We start from the raw sequence: 20,578 nt of genomic DNA on the forward strand, positions 1-20,578 counted from the left end.
AAATAGAAAATCTGATTCTACAATATATAAGATAACGCTAAGGGCTAAAAATAGCCAAGATAATCTTAGAGAATATTGTTAGAGAACTTAAACACTTATAAAAGCTAGAATAATTAAGATAGTGTGGTATTGACACAAGGATAGACAAAGATCAATACAAGAGATTAGAGAGACCAGAAATGAACTCCCAAATTTATGGTCACCTGATTTATAACAAAGGTGACATTGGAATGCAGTAGGGAAAGAATGATATTTTATTTTATTTTATTGTTATTTTTGAGACGGAGTCTCACTCTGTCATCCAGGCTGGAGTGCAGGCGCGATCTCAGCTCACTGCAACTTCTGCCTCCTGGGGTCAAGCGATTCTCCTGCCTCAGCATCCTGAGTAGCTGGGAGTTCAGGCACGTGCCACCATGCCCAGCTAATTGGCTAAGATTTTTGTATTTTTAGTAGAGACAGGGTTTCAACATGTCAACCTGGTTGGTCTCGAACTCCTGACCTCAAATGATCCACCCGCCTCAGCCTCCCAAAGTGCTGGGATTACAGGTGTGAGCCACCACATCCAGCCAATATTTATTTATTAAATACACTGTAGCAAGAACTGTGGTAATTACCATGACAAGTTAAGACCATACATCTTAAAAAAAATTCAGAATATAAATGTAATAAGGCAGTCAAGATGTGATTTCTGTAAAGCTTTCTAACTTGTTCAAGGTACCAAAGCTCATTAACACTTGACTCTTTGGTTATCTTTGCTATCAGGAAAAGACAATACATCAGGCATAGTATCTATATAACCATGAAACTCCATTTAGCAAGGAAAGCCATGGAACATGCCATCAGACAGACCTGGATATTTGTCATAGTTTGCAACTTACTGTCTGTGAGATGCTGAACAAGTCACTTAAACTTTCCAACCTCAGTTTTCTCACCTGAAAAATGGGGATAAAAAGATTCCCCACACATAAGGTAAACTAGAAGTAAGGTGATTTACTGGACAAGGAGGGAGATGCCTGATATTGTTATCTGAATATGGCAAAGACATGAAGATTAAATGATTATGCCTCAAACTTAACTTATCCACAGTAGGAGTTTTTATTTTCCATATCCCCAACTCTGCTACTCTCCCAGATTTTCTCATTCTACTAAATGATTAAGCCAAGCAATAAAACTTGAGTTTCTTTTCCTTATCATCTCCAATACTTAATTTGTCAGCAATTCAGTCAGCCCTATCTCCAAATGTATCCCTGACTACTTTTCCCTGTCTTTGTTGCCAACACTCAAGTCCAGGCTGTCCCAGACTCTGCAACAGCCTTCGCCCTGCTTTTCACTGACACTTCAATGGACTATTCAGCTGTCAGCGATCTTTTAAAAATGGGATTCAGATTGCATCACTCCCTCTAATAGCTTCCCAGTGCAAATGAAATACAATCTAAACTCTTTACTGTGACCCACAAGGCCCTATACAATCTGGCTCCCACCTACTTCTCTGACCTCACTTATTTTGTACTCCTCGCCCCTTCATTTTCTGGAATCTAGACCTATGCTGTCTGATATGTGAGCTACACACCACATGTGGCTATTTAAATTGGAATTAAAATTCCGTTCCTCAGGCACATAGCCACATTTCAAGTTCTTAGCGGACAGAAACATATAGCTATTGGCTGCTGAACTGGATATCACAAAATGAAAGATTTCCATCAGCACAGAAAGGTCCATGGGACAGCACTGCTCTAGACACATGGCAAGCTCATTCCTACCTTCAGGACTTTGTACTTGCTACTCCCTCTTCCGCAAGGCTCTTTCCCCAGATTTTGAGATGGCCGGCTCCTTCACATAATTCAGGTCTCAGCTCAAATGAAGCTCCTCAAAGAAGCCTTCTAAATTAGATTGGACCATCCAATCTGAAATACTCCTTAATTTCCCCCATCCCCAGATAGTCTATATCCCTCATCCTGTTTTATTTTCTCCACAGCATTCATCACCATCTGAAATTATTTTGTTTTATTCTTCTCTGTTTCCAATGACAGAATGTAAGCTCCATGAAGGCAGAGACTATGTTTGTGTGCTCACGGCTGTATCTCTAGTGACTGGAATACCATCTGGCCCATAGGAAAAATTGTTGAACAAAGTAATAAATATGTATCTGAAAGAACATGAGTTTTGGAGTTAAACCAACCTGAATTTCACTCTTAGCACTTCCATTTACCAGATGTCACGTCTTATGAAAAGTCATTTTAATCTCCAAGCCTAGTTCATAGTGTTTTCATGAAGATTAAGACAAAGCATGCAACATGCCTTGTATTGTTACTATTAAAACAGCCCCTCAGGAGGTAGAAAAACACCAAAAAAAAAAAAAAAAAAAAGTTGGGGGGTGTCATGTCTGTAATCTCAGCACTGTGGGAGGCTGAGGCAGGCAGATTACTTGAGGCCAGGAGTTCAAGACTAGCCTAGCCAACATGGTGAAACCCCATCTCCACTAAAAATACAAAAATTAGCCAGGTATGGTGGCACATGCCTGTAATCCCAGCTACTTGGGAGGCTGAGGTACGAGAATCACTTGAATCTTGGAGGCGGAGGTTGCAGTGAGCTGAGACTGTGCCACTGCACTCCAGCTTGGGTGACAGAATGAGGCTCTGTCTCAAAAAAACAAAACAAAACAAAAAAACCAAAAAGCATGACTCACAGTATGGAAGCACAAAAGTCCTACTGCTTAGGTGATCTTTTTTCCAAATGTGGCTGACCCCTTCCTGATTCCTCTAAATTAAGGACATATGCTCTCCTAATGCCTTGTTTCTTCCACTATGATGAATATTATAATATCCTCCATTAGGTTAAGAATTGAATGAGGGCAGGGACTCTCACTATAATATCTCTTGCACCTAGCTCATTACCTAGCACAAGAGATGACTAAACTATGAAACCAAGAGGAACATTGTAAAAATGATCTTTTCACATTCTATTATAAAATTTCCTCACATCATGGAAAGAAATACTTGCTCAATTAGTAGGGAACTTCCAAATGGTGACTATGGCTGCTGTACAATGGTCTACATATCTCATGAGAGGGTCTGCATACATCAACAAACCAGAATATAGTAGCATGGTTCCAGATGATACAAATGTTACAGCCAGAAAAACAGTATCTTAATGATAGCTAACATTTTGTGGGGGGAGCTCATTAAGTGCCAGCCATTGTGCTAAATACCATACATATGCCACCTCATTTATTCCTCATGAAAACTCTTTGAGGTAGTATGATACTATCATCATCTCCATTTTACAAATGATAAAACTGAGGCACAGAGAAATGAAGTAATTTGCCTAGGAACATAGCTCATAAATGCTAGGGTTGATATTGGAATCAGGTCTGTCTGATTCCAGAACGCAAATCCTTAACCTGTTCTATTAATAGATGGTTCTATTAAGATTAGACAATTAGTAAGATCCCTTTCATTTTACCACTGAGCTTCTTTTTTTTTTTGAGACGGCGTCCCACTCTGCACACTATATATGCACATAACAACATGTATCTTGCTTTTACAGTAGACAGCATAGGCTTGTACACTGGTAACAAATAATAAAGGTAATCAATAATACCCTATTTGGATTATTGCCTTCTGAACTTATATCTTTTACTTTATTTTATTTTGAGACAGAGTCTCACTCTGTTGCCCAGGCTGGAGTACAGAGGTGCCATCTCAGCTCACTGCAACCTCTGCCTCCCAGGTTTAAGCAATTCTCGTGCCTCAGCCTCCTGAGTAGCTGGGATTACAGGCGTGCGCCACCAAGCCCAGCTAATTTTTGTACCTTTAGTAGAGGCAGGGTTGCGCCCTGTTCGCTAGGCTGGTCTTGAACTCCTGACCTCAAGTGATCCTCCTGCCTCGGGCTCCCAAAGTGCTGGGATTACAGGCATGAGCCACCATGCCCGGCCCTTCTGAACATTTATTTATTTATTTATTTATTTATTTAATTTATTTATTTATGAGACACTCTCACTCTGTCTCCCAGGCTGGAGTCCAATGGCGCAATCTTGGCTCACTGCAGCCTCCGCCTCCCGGGTTTAAGCGATTCTCATGCCTCAGCCTCCTGTGTAGCTGGGATTACAGACGTGCGCCACCATGCCCAGCTGATTTTTGTATTTTTACTAGAGACAGGGTTTCACCATGTCAGCCAGGCTGATCTCGAACTTCTGGCCTCATGTGATCCATCCACCTTGGCCTCCCAAAGTGCTGCGATTATAGGTGTGAGCCACCGCACCCAGCCTGAATTTTTATTTATTAGCCACTCTTTTTTTAGTGACATAAGGAACTGAATGTAGCTTATTACCTCGTTTCAGTAATGGGCTCAAATGCTAACTTAGAAGATCCTCCCACAATATATCAATTCAGACAGATCTTCTGTCAGTATATGCAATCACGAAATTTGTGTATTTCCTCCCTATTTTATTTAAACAACATTTGGAGACTCCAACAATGGGATATTGGAGTTTCCTATCCATAATTGCCACGTGGCAAACTTCTTTTTAAATTATTCTTGTATGGCTGGGCATGGTGGATCACACCCATAATCTCAGCACTTTGGGAGGCCGAGGTGGGTAGATAACCTGAGGTCAGGAGTTTGAGACCAGCCTGGCGAACATAGTGAAACCCTGTCTCTACTAAAAATACAAAAATTAGCCAGGAATGGTGGCACACGCCTGTAATCACAGCTACTCGGGAGACTGAGGCAGGAGAATCACTTGAACCTTGGTAGGCAGAGGTTGCAGTGGGCCGAGGTTGAGTCACTGCACTCCAGCCTGGGCCACAGAGTGGGACTCCATCTCAAAAAATAAAAAAATTAAGAAAAAAAAAAGATTGTTGTAGTAAGGCAGACCCTTTTCCTCTTTTCTACTATAGAAAATAGCTATTATTTATTTATTTATTTTTTAGAGACAGAGTCTCACTTTGTGGCCTAGGCTGGAGTACAGAGGTGCACACTGCAGCCTCCACCTCCTGGGCTCAAGCTATCCTCCTGCCTCAGCCTCCTGTGTTACCAGGACTGCAGAAAAATATTAGCTATTTTTAAATGCTAAGAGGCCTTCAGTTCAGCATACTACATTAGATTTTTACTCTCTGGTAGAGATTCTGATAGATTTAGATTTATAATTCTAATTCTGGTACTGTTTGATCCACCACTACCTAGCAGTGGAACCATGATCTAGTCACTACTCTCGGAATCTCAATTTTCCTTTTCTTAAGATGATTCTATTAAGATTAGACAATTAGTAAGATCCCTTTCATTTTACCACTGAGCTTCTTTTTTTTTTGAGACAGAGTCCCACTCTGTCAGCCAGGCTGGAGTGCAACGGCATGATCTCGGCTCACTACAACCTCTACCTCCTGGGTTCAAGCAATTCTCCTGTCTCAGCCTCCCAAGTAGCTGGGATTACAGGCATATGCCGCCACGCCCAGCTAATTTTTTGTATTTTTAGTAGAGATGGGGTTTCACTGTGTTGCCCAGGCTGGTCTCAAACTCCTGAGCTCAGGCAATCCACCTGCCCTGGCCTCCCAAAGTGCTAGGATTACAGGTGTAAGCCACTGCACCAGGCCCAACCCTGAGCTTCTTTAATTTGGTTCTCTTATAGATAATTGCACTTCCTTTATCTTTCCAAATGAATTATGATCACAAGAAATCATTAATATTCAATACAAACCTCCATCGAGGCTCCGGGACGCCCGTTTACTTGCTGTACGCTCAAAGTGTGGGGCAGGCCTGTCAATTAGAGCACTAGCTTGCCTGGTCTGAGCTTGAGTCCGGCCACTGTATCGAAATTTGGATCCTAGCGCAAGAAATTTGCTTTTGGGAATGGTGTCTGTAGATGTCAATCTGAGGGGAAAATCGTAATAGTCATATTATTATATATTCATCTTATTATTCTAAAACTGTAAAATTAAAAACAAAATCAAGAATAAAAAAGTTTCACAATTCTCAGGGTTTCCATATAGTTACTAAGAAATTTTCAATCAAGTAATCATTATTTTAGTTCTTTGTCATTTCTCAAAGCAACCAGTTGGGACCTATATTAATTCTATTTATAGCTCTATAGAAAGGGCCTCACAGTTTTCAAAATGTTTTTACAGCACTGCAGTATTTTTACTACATCCTTGTAATGTTTTCCCCATTTTATAGATATAGGAAACTGAACCTCAAAAAAGAAGTTACTTAAGGTCACACAGCTGTTAGGACATTGGGCAGTAACAAAGTCGAAGCCCAGAGCTCTTTTTCCACTCTCCTGGAATGACAGTTTTGTCAAATGCACTCCAAACTCAATTAATGCCTGGTAATCTATTTAACAGGTTATTTGGTGTATTTTTAAACTCAGTTGGGAACCCCATCTTTTTCCTATATGGTACTCTATGTACTCTTTGTACCATACTGAATTAAAACAATCTATTTCTATGCTGGTCTCCCCTATAAGACTGAATTCTCTAGGAGTAAAGAACAAAGACCATGGCTTATTCATCTTTGTGTTTTTGCTTCTGGCATAGTGCCTGGCATAAATATGATATCCAATAAATATTTGTTGAATAAGTACATAAATTACTACATCAAATACTACCAAAAAGAGAGTACTTTTCCCTTTGAGGTAATTGATTTCAATTCAGCAAACATATACTTTTATGTAAGGGAGCATTACATTTTAAGGCATTCTCTTATTTTGATGCAATGGATTTAAATATGCCATCCTACAAGTAAGTATACTGGCTGCAGCTGAAATCTATACCACAGTTATTAGACATTCGAAAATCACTTTTTTACTCCTCCTTGCTCTTTTTAAAAAATTCTACTTTTGTGGTTTGATTTTAAAGAAGGAGAGATGATGAAAGCATAAATAAATGTGTTAATGCCAATAATTAAGATTCTTTAATTGGGTGTAAAATGTACCCTCATGTTTTATTTTGAAATAATTGAAATATTAATTTCCTTGAATTTTCTTCTCGTTGACTGTGCTATAGTGCTATTATATGAAAATATAAATGGAAAAGATATCAGGATTATCTCTCTCTTTCTCTTAAAGAATCAAGTTTATTTATGAATGAAATGACGTGAGGCCTGGGATTTGCTTCAAAATAATCTCGGAAGTAGGGGGAAGGAGTGGATAGGGATATAGAAGAAACAAGATTGGCTTTGGGGTGATAATTATTGAAGCTGGGTGATAAGTACAAGGGGATTTTATTGTACTGTTGCTACATATGAAATTTTCCATAATAAAGAAACGTTCTTAAAAAGGCAAACTGGGCCGAGTGCAGTGGCTCACGCCTGTAATCACAGCACTTTGAGAGGCCAAGGCGAGTGGATCACTTGTCAGGAGTTCGAGACCAGCCTGGTCAATATGGTGAAACCCGGTCTCTACTAAAAATTTAAAAATTAGCTGGGCATGGTAGTATGCACCTATAGTCCCAGCTACTTGGGAGGTTGAGGCATTGCACCACTGCACTACAGCCTGGGCAACAGAGTGAGACTCTGTCTCAAAAAAAAAAAAAGGCAAACTGATAAATAGCCAACTTTCCTTTCAATACAAGTAATTACTTGTCTAAGGTCTGTCTTCTCTACTAGACTGGGTGTTCCACCAGGAAAGAGACTAGAACTATCTTGTGGTATATTCCCAATGCCTAACATGGTGCATACAAGAAGGGTAAGCACATAGAAAATGCTTGGTAAACGAATTCAAGGGGTTAATAATATGGCCTCTTGGCACAGTGGCTCACGCCTGTAATCCCAGCACTCTGGGAGGCCGAGGCGAGCAGATCACTTGAGGTCAGGAGTTCGAGACCAGCCTGGTCAACGTAGTGAAACTCCATCTCTACTAAAAATACAAAAAATAGCCAGGCGTGATGTTGGGCATCTGTAATCCCAGCTACTTGGGAGGCTGAGGCAGGAGAATCACTGGAACCCAGGAGCAGTGAGCCAGGATCACAGACTGCACTCCAGCCTGGCAACAGAGCAAGACTCCATCACAAACAAACAAACAGCAGAGGAAATACTTTCTTCTGTCTTCTGATTATCGGGTACTATTGGACTTCAAATATGGTTCTGTGTGCTCCCTTTCTGGGTTTCATTAGAGCGAAGCTAACAATCAGCTTCAGGGTTGGCCAGGCACGGTGGCTCATACCTGTAATCCCAGCACTTTGGGAGGCCGAGGTGGGCAGATCATGAGGTCAGGAGATCGAGATCATCCTGGCTAACACAGTGAAACCTCATCTCTACTAAAAATACAAAAACAAAAACTAGCTAGGTATGGTGGTGTGCACCTGTAATCCCAGCTGCTCAGGAGGCTGGGGCAGGAGAATTGCTTGAACCCAGGAGTAGGAGTTTGCAGTGAGCCGAGATCCGCCACTGCACTCCAGCCTGGGCGACAGAGCGAGACTCTGTCTCGAAAAAAAAAAAAAAAAATCAGCTTCACATCTTTAACCTTATAGTATAAAAGCTCCACAAAAAGTAGTCAAGCATTGCTTAGAGAAATTCCATGTGGAAAAAAAAATTAGCAAAGACAAAAAAATAAAAATTCCGTCCGGGCACGGTGGTTCACGCCTGTAATCCCAGCACATTGGGAGGCCAAGGCAAGTGGATCACCTGAGGTCAGGAGTTTGAGACCACCCTGACCAACATAGTGAAAGCGTGTCTCTATTAAAAATACAAAAAATTAGCTGGGCATGATGGCGGGTGCCTGTAATCCCAGCTACTTAGGAGGCTGAGGCAGGAGAATCACTTGAACCCGGGAGGCGGAGGTTGCAGTGAGCCGAGATCGCGCCACTGCACTCCAGCCTGGGCAACAAGAGCGAAACTCCGTCTCAAAAAAAAAAAAAAAAAAAAAAAAAAAAATCACACGTGAAGGTAAGTGAGGGTAACTCCCCTTAATCGGACTGACTTTAGCTACAATTAATGCAATCCCAGAGTCCCTGGTAAATACAGGTTCCCATTCCTTACTCCTCTCTTCCTTCTACCATACACAGACAGGTGCTTTGGAAATGTTGAGGCATACTTTTCAACCCAAAGGGAGAGAAATGGATTCATTTTGTCTTGCTTAAGATGATCTCACCTGAGCTAAATAAGAGTGCCAGTCATACAATGAAAGGAATTTTAATAGCAGGCTTAAAATAGAAACGTTATAAATAATTTATCCTTGAAAAATACTTAAGTGAGAATAATACCTGAAAAACGTGTGATGTTCTACACAGACTTTCCATAATTTCTTAGCTGCTCGGTAACTGGGAAGTTTGAATCCGATGGTACTTTCATACTGCTCTTGCTACAAAAACACAAATAAACATGAGACATAAAGTATTACATGTGATACAGTACCAGATTACAGTGATACAGTACCAGAGAAATATGGTGCCACAGAAGAGGCCATTGTTACCAATTTAAGGACATAAAATGTCATTTGGAATTTTTTCCTACTTACTGAAAGAAATTCACTCACTGAGGGTGGCTTTTTCCAAAGCAAGAAAGCCAGGGAATGCATCTCATATAATTTAAGCTTTTTTTTTTTTTTCCAGAAAACACACACATTCATTATACATTTTTCTGAGACACAATTAAGTCACCTCTTGATTGTCCAGACACTGCTTTTCCTTAGTCACTATCTGCATTTGGGACACTGTTCAATGAACAGGGAATGGGATATTGACCAAGTCCTCCAATCAATCAATATTATTATGCAATAGAAATTAGTAATAGGAGCTAAAGATTTTAGTTAAAGCCAGATTTTTAAATCAATTTTTTAAATTGACAAAAATTGTACATACTTATCATCTACAACATGTTGTTTTGAAATATGTATACCTGCCAGGCGCGGTGGCTTACGCCTGTAATCCCAGCACTTTGGGAGGCCGAGGTGGGCAGATCACAAGGTCAGGAGTTCAAGACCAGCCTGACCAACATGCTGAAACCTCATTTCTACTAAAAATACAAAAAAAATTAGCCGGGCATGGTGGCACGCGCCTGTAATTCCAGCTACTCAGGAGGCTGAGGTAGGAGAATCACTTGAACCTGAGAGGTGGAGGTTGCGGTGAGCTGAGATGGCGCCACTGCACTCCAGCCTGGGTGACAAAGCGAGACTCCTTCTTCCAAAAAAAAAAAAAAAAAAAACAACAAACAAACAAACCCAAGAAACATGTATACATTGTGAAATGGCTAAATTGAGCTGATTAACATATGTATTACCTGACACACTTATTATTTTTTTGTGGTGAGAAAACTTAAAATCTAGTCTCTTAGCAATTTTTCAAGAGAACAATACATTGTTATTAATGATAGTCACCATGTTGTACAATAGATCTCTTGAACTTATTCCTCAGATTCTTGAATCATTAAATATTTCTTTTTTCCTTTGATTGATCATTAATTTATCTAGATTCCTCTTATACTGAAGCAAAACATATTCTGCCAGGGTTACTAGAAACACTGTCCTGCTGACCTCTTGCCTCTTTATTTCTACTTTAAGCATATTTTATAAGATGGAAAGGAAACTGACATTTATTTTGAGTGCCTACTATTGCCAGTAACACTATGATTAGATAATATCATCTATATTTTTAGACATGAAGAAACTGAGGTCAGAGAAGTTATTTGCTCAGACTGACAGCTATGAAATGACAGAACCAGATTTTTACCCTCTTCACCATACCATGCCACTGCTAAATCATCTACTGCTGCCACAATACTTTTTCTCAAAATCCTGTTGTTCCTGATTGCCTTCTAAATAAGAATTCTACATTTTTAGAAGCTAAGGATTTCCCATTTTCATATTAACGTGTGTGAGGGATGAGATTCTAATTTGCTGTTATATTCCTAGTCCCTAGAATAGTGTCCAACACAGGAAAGCTCTCAATAAATATTTGTTGATTGAATAACTCTTGAATTTGAAATTTTAAGGGAAGACACTGACTGCTCTGTGCTAGGCATAGGTAAAATAATTATGGTACAAAATAAATGCTTCTATGGTAATCCCTATCCAAGATTTTTAAGGCTCCACATCCAGAATTTGCAGGCACAAATAATTAGCCATTATTCACCAGCAGATGGTGATATATACACACAAAAGCCACCTTAGGTTAGTAACATTTCCTATATAGAACTTACACAGCTGTCATCTCATTTGATCTTCAAATAACTATGATGGAGAAGGTATTATCCTGCCCAAATGATAAGGAAGCTGAGCCTTAGATTTGTCCAGGTCTTTTGCTTAGTATGTGGCAGAAAAGAAGTCAGAACTTTTTTAAAAACTTTAATTCCTACTTAAACAATTTTATGCTATTCCATAATGGCTCTTCAATACAAAAGTTAAATTTGGCCAGCATTAGTACATCCCAAAACCAACTAATAAATGAATTAACTGGTACAAAGTTGAACATCCAACTCTTATTAAAAATCTAGAACTTGGCCCTAGAACTCACTCTCAGTAACCACGAGAAGCTATGCATACAAATAAATTTTAATTATATGAGATAAGGGATTGGTGATGCCAAACATGAGTAATTTATCCCTATAAATAATTTTAAAATCTCATGCTACTCAATTTAAAAATATTTTTCCATTAAGTTTTTGCTTGGAGTAAACAAGGAACAAATGTATCAGTCCAAGTTTAACTTTTTGCAATGGTATATTTACTTACAAAAAGTGAAATGTCCAGAAGACCAGTAGGAAAAGAAGTAGCATCACAGGACTGATCAACTTAGAAAACGGAATTATCAGCCCTTCAATAGTTAACTATAGAGAGACTTCTCAGATGACTTAATAAGGAAAATGGAAATGTAGATATTTCAGATACAGACTGTGTCTGGTTTGGGAGGAAGGAAATATAAATTCTGTACCTCTCCAGGCCGAATCTTGATGAAAAAGCTACTACGTTTGTAAGAAATCTTCAGCACTTTGGGCCAAGGGAAGCGGTTAATTCTCAGCTTATCTTTGTAAACCAGAAGGCCACTAGAGCAGACACCTAGGATGATATCTACTCCTTCCAAGTCCTGAAAAAGAAAAATGTTAGTATTTCAGTCTGGAGCAAAGTACTCAATACACTGTTGACTATTACTAGATAATCTGAAGATAACAACCAAAAACAGTTACAAAACATACAATGAAAAATAAAGCTCAGCCTAACAGTTATAATTTATGGACCTATTATGTTTAAATCAGCAGTCATGACTTCCTGGAGAGCAGGGCTTAGAGCTATGTATACTACCAAATATACACGCACAATTATTAATTCTTGTTTTTTTATGATAAAGTGTTAACAGCTCCAGAAATGATGTTAAATGTAGGAGTTGACTCTATTCCTATATAAACTCAGCATAAGACAATCTTAGGTTCTTAAAATTGATGTTAAGTATATTAAATTAAAAATATGATCCCTAAGTCAAGAAGTTACATTAAGGCACAATGAAATCATATTTATATGCCTCTTTATTAAAGACAACTTTAAAAAATTAAATATGTAATATTAATCATCTATGTCTATAATTCAAAGAAAATAAATTTCACCTAAGTTAGTCCCTACAGCTAACAGTTTGTTTAGCTAAGTAATCAAAACACAAAGTTAAATGCTTCTTGACTACTCTTTCCCCCAAAATGAGTATAGAGAAATATATTAGTGCCTACACGTGTTATAACAGAGAAGCAGGAATTACATACAGTTCCAATTCAGTGACTATGTAACTGAGAATTTCCCAGAAGATGCCCTCTTAAATTTTTAAAGCTTGTGGGTATAACTACATTTCACTTTGGAGAAACAATTTGCTTTACAATATTTGGGAAGGGAACATGCTGCCTGACTCCATCAATACCTGAATTGACACCAGCTTCCAGCAGGAATTGTGAAGCAAAATCTAACCATTTCAGTTTTAGAAACATACCTAATCTGATGTACTGATCTTCCTACAATATACTTTAGAGATTCATAGAAGTTGTAGTACCCAGCCCAAAATAATCCAGAACAACTTTTTTCTTTTTTTTTTTTTTTTTAAGACAGAGTCTCAACTGTCACCCAGGCTGGAGTGCAGTGGTGCAATCTAGGCTCACTGCAGCCTCTACCTCCTGGGCTCAAGCAATCCTCCCACCTCAGCCTCCTGAGTAGCTGGGACCACCAAAGGCACGTGCCACTGACTAATTTTTTGTATTTTCTGTGGAGACGGGATTTCACCATGTTCCCCAGTCTGGTCTTGAATTCCTGAGCTTGAGCGATCGGCCGCCTCAGCCTCCCAAATTGTTGGGATTACAGGTGTGAGCCACCACGCCTGGCACTGAACCTCCCCAGCAACTTTAGTAGCTGAAGACGAGAGAAGTAAGGAGACTTTCCTTAAGGATTCATTCTGTTAGGCTGTATTAGGTAGAACTAGGATTAAAGCTCAAGTTTCCAGGGCCCTACCCAAGTGGTTTTTGAATGAGCCACTGTGGTTCATTCAGTGTGCATCAGAACAACCTGGAGAACTTAAAATGGATTGCTGAGCTCCACCTCCAGAGAGTCTAACTCAGCAGGCCTGGGATGGGGCCTGAAATGTGCATTTCTAACAAGTTCCTAGGTGATGTTAAATGTTGCTGGCTCAGACACCATACTTTGAGAACCACTACTCTAGGCCAGTGGTTCTCAGATTCAGGCATGAATTAGAATCATTTGGGTGCTCATTAAACCAACAGATTCTAGAACCTCGCCTCCAAATTAATTCCATACATCTGAGAGAAGCTCAGGGATCTACATATCTAATGAACATCCTCAGTGATTCGATGTAGGTGATGCTGGCTGTGAAACAGGCCTTGCTGCCCACTGCTCTATATTTTCAAATGTTACTGCATGTTAGGAAAATCAATTTCTTTTTCTCTAGGGGCTATCTTTTGATCTTAACAGTAGCTTGGATATGAAACTTTATTCTGAGGGTGGAATTGCTATGGGGCAAATTCAATTGATACAGTTGACCGATTTAACTGATACACTTAAAATGCTAACAAGAGGCCGGGCGAGGTGGCTCACGCCTGTAATCCCAGCACTTTGGGAGGCCGAGGCGGGCGGATCACGAGGTCAGGAGATCGAGACCACGGTGAAACCCCGTCTCTACTAAAAATACAAAAATTAGCCAGGCGTGGTAGCTGGCGCCTGTAGTCCCAGCTACTCAGGAGGCTGAGGCAGGAGAATGGCGTGAACCTGGGAGGCGGAGCTTGCAGTGAGCCGAGATCACGCCACTGCACTCCAGCCTGGGCGACAGAGCAAGGCTCCATCTCAAAAAAAACAAAACAAAACAAAAAAAAGCTAACAAGAAGTACTATTTCTCTCTCTTTTTTTTTTGAGACGGGGTCTTGCTCTGTCGCCAGGGCTGGAGTGCAGTGGCACAATCAGGGCTCACTGTACGCTCGATCTCCTGGACTCAAGTGATCCTCCCGCCTCAGCCTCCCCAGTAGCTGGGACTACAGGCATGAGCTGCTGTGCCCAGTCTACTATCTCTTTTGAATGTTTTAAAATACCCCAGATGTTGTCAAAAAGTATTATATGACACAGATGTGATACATACATAACAGACATGTATCATATAATGTCTTCCACATGCATATTAATAAAGGGCAAAGTTATCATTACCTTTGCTTTATGAAGATCAACTCCATACATAGACAACTTTTTGGCATTCTCAAGAAACTCCAAGTCAGCCTGAGCTGGAGTCATGGACCTTTGATAGAATAAAAACATAAAATTCTTTCAGTGTTATAGTGTCATCATTTACAGTAACATTTATATATTCACTGTATTTTAAACACATGAACATATACATACCACTATATTAAGATATATTTCCTAGTCCTGAAAGTAGGTTATTATGGAACAGAAACCATCACTGCCTGTATCTAAATAATTAAAATATACCTTAGAAAAAGACAATGTGAGCAAACAAAAAGTCACCAAAAAGCTACAAAAAAAATTTTTTTAATCCTACTAAACAATTTCCTTAAAGCTATTTCATCTATCATTAGTTCTGCCCCCTTCTCTTCACTCTTTTTCTCCAACATACATAAGCTCCTCCCGCTAATTTTTCTTGCCAAGGAGATGACCAAATTAAATCCTCAGAGGGCATGGTGTAATTTACAATATCCTCTTATAGCTGCCTTTTTCTCTCCATACCCCTGAATTGAGTTATGGAAATTAAACAAGAGGGCAGCTGATGTTACTTAACTGAGGACTCTTAATCGGGGCAGGCTTGATGAAAAGAAAATTTCTGGTAACAGATGGTGTCCTGCCCACTGATATAAACAAAATAAACTGGTTCACAGAAGCACATAGATAATGGGGCTGTTTTCTCTGTTATTAATATGTCTTCATTACCAGGCATATAATGAATTAGATTTGTTTGAAAACAGTCAGTCTCACTGTCTAAACACTCGCTGTGACAGTCTTTTCTTCTCCTCTATAAATTTCCCCTCTTTTGAAAAGTGTTCATGAGCTGTTATATAGAGCTTTCAAAGACAAAAATATCACTCCTAATGCTGCACAATTCAGACCAATCAAGTATAACTTAACAGTAACAATAATGCAGCCACATCCCCAAGGAAAAAACAGTAAACGCCAGTTTCCCATAAGACTGCCTCAAGCTACAGAAAGCTGCAGAGGTCTCTTCATTTCACAAGGAAAAGTCTCTTCCAAATCCATCTGTCTTTACCCTAATTAAAAGGACAAAGGATTCCTTGGAACAACAACCACCAAAACATGTATATAACAGGAGACAGGGTGCAGATTTGCTACTGATTTAGCCTTCATGAACAAACTTATTTTCACAAGCACTGAAGCATCACACCTAATTCTATTTATTAATGAACCTGAAATTGAAGATTAAAAAAAGGAGAATGGGAAAATTAGCCCCTTATGCAAGTCTGTATATTCAAGTCATTAAAAACATTTCAGGAAAGTTTTGTAGTTTTTAATTTTTTTCCATCTAAGTTACATTTTTTTCTAGTTAACATTACTCCTATTTTATGTTTCTGTTGTTGTTACTATTATTGACGAGATGAATTTTAGAATTTTTTTTTTTTTTGAGACAGGGTCTCACTCTGTCACCCAGGGTGCAGTGCAATGGTGCAAACACAGCTCACTGCAACCTCCACTTCCCAGGCTCAAGTGATCTTCCCACCTCAGACTCCTGAGTAGCTGGGTCTACAGGTGCATGCCACCATGTCCAGCTAGTTTTCTTATTTTTTGTACAGAGGGGGTCTCAGTATGTTGCCCAGGCTGATCTTGAACTCCTAGGCTCAAGCCATCCTCCAGCCTCAGCCTTCCAAAGTGGTGGGATTACAAGCGTGAGCCACCACTCCCGCGGAATTTTAGGATTTTGAAGCTGGAAAGGAGCTTGAAGTTTAAAGAGTACAATAATTTCATTTTGCTGTTGAAGAAACAGGTTCTCAGGGATCACATTACCACAGGCAAGTTAGGACCCTTAGTTGAGACAGCAGACTTAAGTCAAAACTCAAGTCACAATACTTGGGCTGGAATCCAGGCTTCAGTACTTGTAAGTGGCCAGCCAGTGTCTCCCTCCATCTCCTCTATAAAACGAGAATCATAATAATGTGTATTTCTAGATACTAGGATAGGCAATGACTTTTTTGTTTTTGCTGAATGAATGAATGTTACTATTGGGATCGAAATGAGATAATGGTTGTAAAACTGCTTTATAGACATGAATAGTTATTATTGCAGCCTTAGCTTTCTGATAGTCCAGTGGTTCATCTACACACAAATCATAAAATTAAGAGACACAATTTGGATCACTTGAATTTGAAGACAAATTTTAAAACATTAAGTAAAGCAATTATGATAAAATCTTCCCTATACTCACTCCTCCTACCCTACCCTAAGGGACATTAATAGGGTCAATCAATTTGAATACAGATTTAAATTTCACAGTATGTAGTTACATGCTTCTATAAATAAGCATGCTTTAAAAAATAAGGAGAGATCAGGCCTGGCGTGGTGGCTCACGTCTGTAATCCCAGCACTTTGGGAGGCCGAGGCAGGCGGATCACCTGCGGTAGGGAGTTCAAGACCAGTCTGACCAACACAGAGAAACCCCGTCTCTACTAAAAATACAAAATTAGCTGGGCGTGGTGGCGCATGCCTGTAATCTCAGCTACTCAGGAGGCTGAGGCAGGAGAATCACTTGAACCTGGGAGGCAGAGGTTGTGGTGAGCCGAGATTGCGTCATTGCACTCCAGCCTGGGCAACAAGAGCGAAACTCCATCTCACAAATAAATAAATAAGGGGAGATCTTTAAAACTTGTTAGTTGAAAATAATATTTATATTTGAAGTTTGGCTGATGTTTGCATTTAAAATTTTTTACCTAATTTTTTAGCCAGGCTCAGTGGCACGCACCTATAGTCCTAGCTACTCTGGAGGCTGAGACAGGAGGATTGCTTGAGTCTATGAGCCTAGGCGACATAGAGAGACCTTGTCTCAGCCAGGCGCGGTGGCTCATGCCTATAATCCCAGCACTTTGGGAGGCCGAGGTGGGCGGATCACCTGAGGTTGGGAGTTTGAGACCAGCCTGACCAACATGGAGAAACCCCATCTCTACTAAAAGTACAAAATTAGCCGGGCGTGGTGGCACATGCCTGTAATCCCAGCTACTTCGGAGGCTGAGGCAGGAGAATCGCTTGAACCTGGGAGGCAGAGGTTTCGGTGAGCCGAGATTGCGCCACTGCACTCCAGCCTGGGCAACGAATGAAACTCCATCTCAAAAAAAAAAAAATGTTGAGAGACCTTGTCTCTAAAAAAAGAAAAAGAATAATTTTAGCTGGGTGCAGTAACCTGTAGTCACAGCTACTTGGGAGGCTGAGGCAGGTAGATTGCTTGAGTTTAAGGCTGTAAGTGAGTTACAATCACACCTGTAAATAGCACTGCACTTCAGGTTGTTCAGGTTGCACAACATAACAAGGTCCCTTTACAATTCTTAAAAATATATAATTCTAACTTAAGAATTTTTTTTTTTTTTTTTTTGAGATGGAGTCTCACTCCGTTGCCCAGGCTGGAGTACAGTGGTGTGATCTCGGCTAACTGCAACCTCTGCCTCCTGGGTTCAAGTGATTTTTCTGCCTCAGCCTCCCAAGTAGCTGGAACTACAGGCACCCGCCACCATGCCTGGCTAATTTTTGTATTTTTAGTAGAGATAGGGTTTCACCATATTGGCCAGGCTGATCTCAAACTCCTGACCTCGTGATCTGCCCAACTCAGCCTCCCAAAGTGCTGGGATTAAAGGTGTGAGCCAAAAAAAAATTTTTTTAAGAGACAAGGTCTTGCTCTGTCACCCAGACTGGAGTGCAGTGGCACCATCATGGTTCACTGCAGCCTTGACCTCCCAGGTTCAAGTGAACTCTTGGGCTCAAGCAGTCAGCCCACCTCAGCCTCCAAAAGTGCTGGAATTACAGGCATGAGCCACCATGCCCAGCCTTAAAATTTCAATTTATTTATTTATGTCAGTATGGACTCATGAATTTTCATTTTATTCAATGCAGTATATCGATTATTTTCCTTATCTATTTTGATGCTTAAATTGCCCCAGATTTGGTAGTGGGAACCTCTCCAAGCTGGATTCTGTGTCCTTCTGACCATTTCCCATCATTCTTCCAGTACTTCCTTCTGACACAATGTAGAGTTAGAGTATGTATCTGTGTATGTATCTACCTTTTTACATCTATATTTCTATATCTACCTATCTATATATTGGAAACCACAAGTTCACATTGAAGCCTCCAGTTTTAACGCAATATCCTAACAGGGTTCATTTTAGTTTCTCCCTTTCCATAATTTGTGTCTCACTTTACTGACAGTGAGAAACCTGGCTCCCATTACCCTGAATACATTGACTAATTTGATCAATCCCTCTGTATAATCATATAATCTCTCATTGCAGCCACAAACCCCTACTGTATGTGGATGTCCTCCTCACTCTACTTGAACCCTGAATTCCCCATTCTGGGCTACTCAGCACACGTGGATGTCCTCCTTACCTCACCAGGGTTCTGACTGCTGGTGTGGGACCATCTCTTCACCCTGCTTAGGCTTTGACACTGTGCATCAAGCACCACCCTGTATGGATGCCCTCCACATCCTGTGTAGGCTTTTCCCCCACATGGATGCCCTTCTTGCTCTGCTTGGCTTCTGAAACCCACCACCAGGTGCCCACACATGACTACCATCCTCATCCACTTGAGCTCTGACTCTTCATGCCAGGCTGCCCTCCAACCCACGGACCCACTCCTCACTCTGCTTAGGCCTCAATATCCCAAGCCAGACTGCCCCTCTGCACGGATGACTACCTTGCTCTGCCCCACCCAATGTTGCCAGAAAGCTTTATCTGATTATAAAAATCATACACATTCACTGTATAAAATTTGGAAAATATCATTAAAAGCATAGAAAAGAAAATATATAATCTTACCACCCACAGACATCTGTGCATGTTAACACAACACATATATTTGAAAGATTAATATCATAAAATAAATTATTTTTTGCCTTAAATTTTAATGATCAAGGTTTTCCCTAAAATTTCCAAGACCTTTGAAAGTCATAACAAACCAGCTGGGAAGAGATTAGATACCTCTAAACCATTAAAAGTACTGTCTTGAATTTTTTCAGTACCACCTAATAATTTACTACTTGTAAGTACTGCAGCTTACAAAAGTACCTGACCAGGAAGCTCCGGCACTGGTTAAAGCTCATTAAAAAGAGAAGTTACAATAAAGTTTCCCTGCATTTATTTCAAGCAAGTGCAATCAGGATAGAGCTATTCGGTGTGTTCCAGTGTTATGTGACCCCCTTTTAATAATGTTTGTTATATCTCCTAATTAAGGATTGTGATTTCAAAGAATTAAGTGGGGGACAATAGACAAGTTTACATACCTTCCTAATACCCATAAATGGAGGGCAATTAATTTTAAAGCTTGATTTGCTAGTGTAAATTTAAAGTGTTAATTATAGCTTTAAAATCCCAGTCTGGGCAAAGGGCCACTACTAAGGATTCCATTTATGCAGGCTGTCTTCTATCTGAGAAGTGCTTGTACTGCACTTTCCAATGCATAGTAAAATGCATATGCCTCAGCGGAAGTTTCTTTGGATTAGTTAAAATGCCATGTTGTTGGACATAATTAAATTGTTCCTTTGGGTTTGTGAGGGTTGCAAATCTTTCCAAAAAGGAGCAAGTAAATTCCAAGATGACAGACTCCTAAATGTTCTGGTCACGGCGATCCATTATTGCTCAATTTCTACCACATCTCTAACAGCACATCAGCTGAACTATATCCATTTGTCCCTTGAGATTGTTTCACCTAATTGGGTTTACATTCTGATAAAGGTTAAAACTAGTTCTCCAAACCAAGACACATACATTCATCACTTGTGAAGTGAGGATAAGAATTTTTTTATTTATATTTATTTATATTTTTTATTTATTTATTTTTTGAGATGGAGTCTCGCTCTGTCGCCCAGCTGGGGTGCAGTGGTGCGATCTCGGCTCACTGCAACCTCCGCCCCTCCAGGTTTAAGCAATTCTCTGCCTCAGCCTCCAG

At 40.0% G+C, this 20,578-nt stretch overlaps 1 protein-coding gene across 50 annotated transcripts in view; it reads right to left on the reverse strand.

The window, feature by feature from the left end:
• The window catches only part of EPB41 (erythrocyte membrane protein band 4.1), a 231,999-nt gene that overhangs the window by 74,868 nt on the left and 136,553 nt on the right, over nt 1-20,578 (reverse strand). For all 50 annotated transcript variants that reach the window (XM_063783718.1, XM_063783716.1, XM_063783720.1 and 47 more), the window contains 4 exons: nt 14,609-14,696; nt 11,859-12,011; nt 9,195-9,292; nt 5,696-5,868 (listed from right to left, as the gene is read on the reverse strand). In XM_063783718.1, the coding sequence (XP_063639788.1) occupies nt 5,696-5,868; nt 9,195-9,292; nt 11,859-12,011; nt 14,609-14,696 (512 nt within the window). The remainder of the gene's footprint in view (nt 1-5,695; nt 5,869-9,194; nt 9,293-11,858; nt 12,012-14,608; nt 14,697-20,578) is intronic.

Source organism: Pan troglodytes, chromosome 1 (genome assembly GCF_028858775.2).
Source record: "Pan troglodytes isolate AG18354 chromosome 1, NHGRI_mPanTro3-v2.0_pri, whole genome shotgun sequence".
Taxonomy (NCBI): Eukaryota; Metazoa; Chordata; class Mammalia; order Primates; family Hominidae; genus Pan; species Pan troglodytes.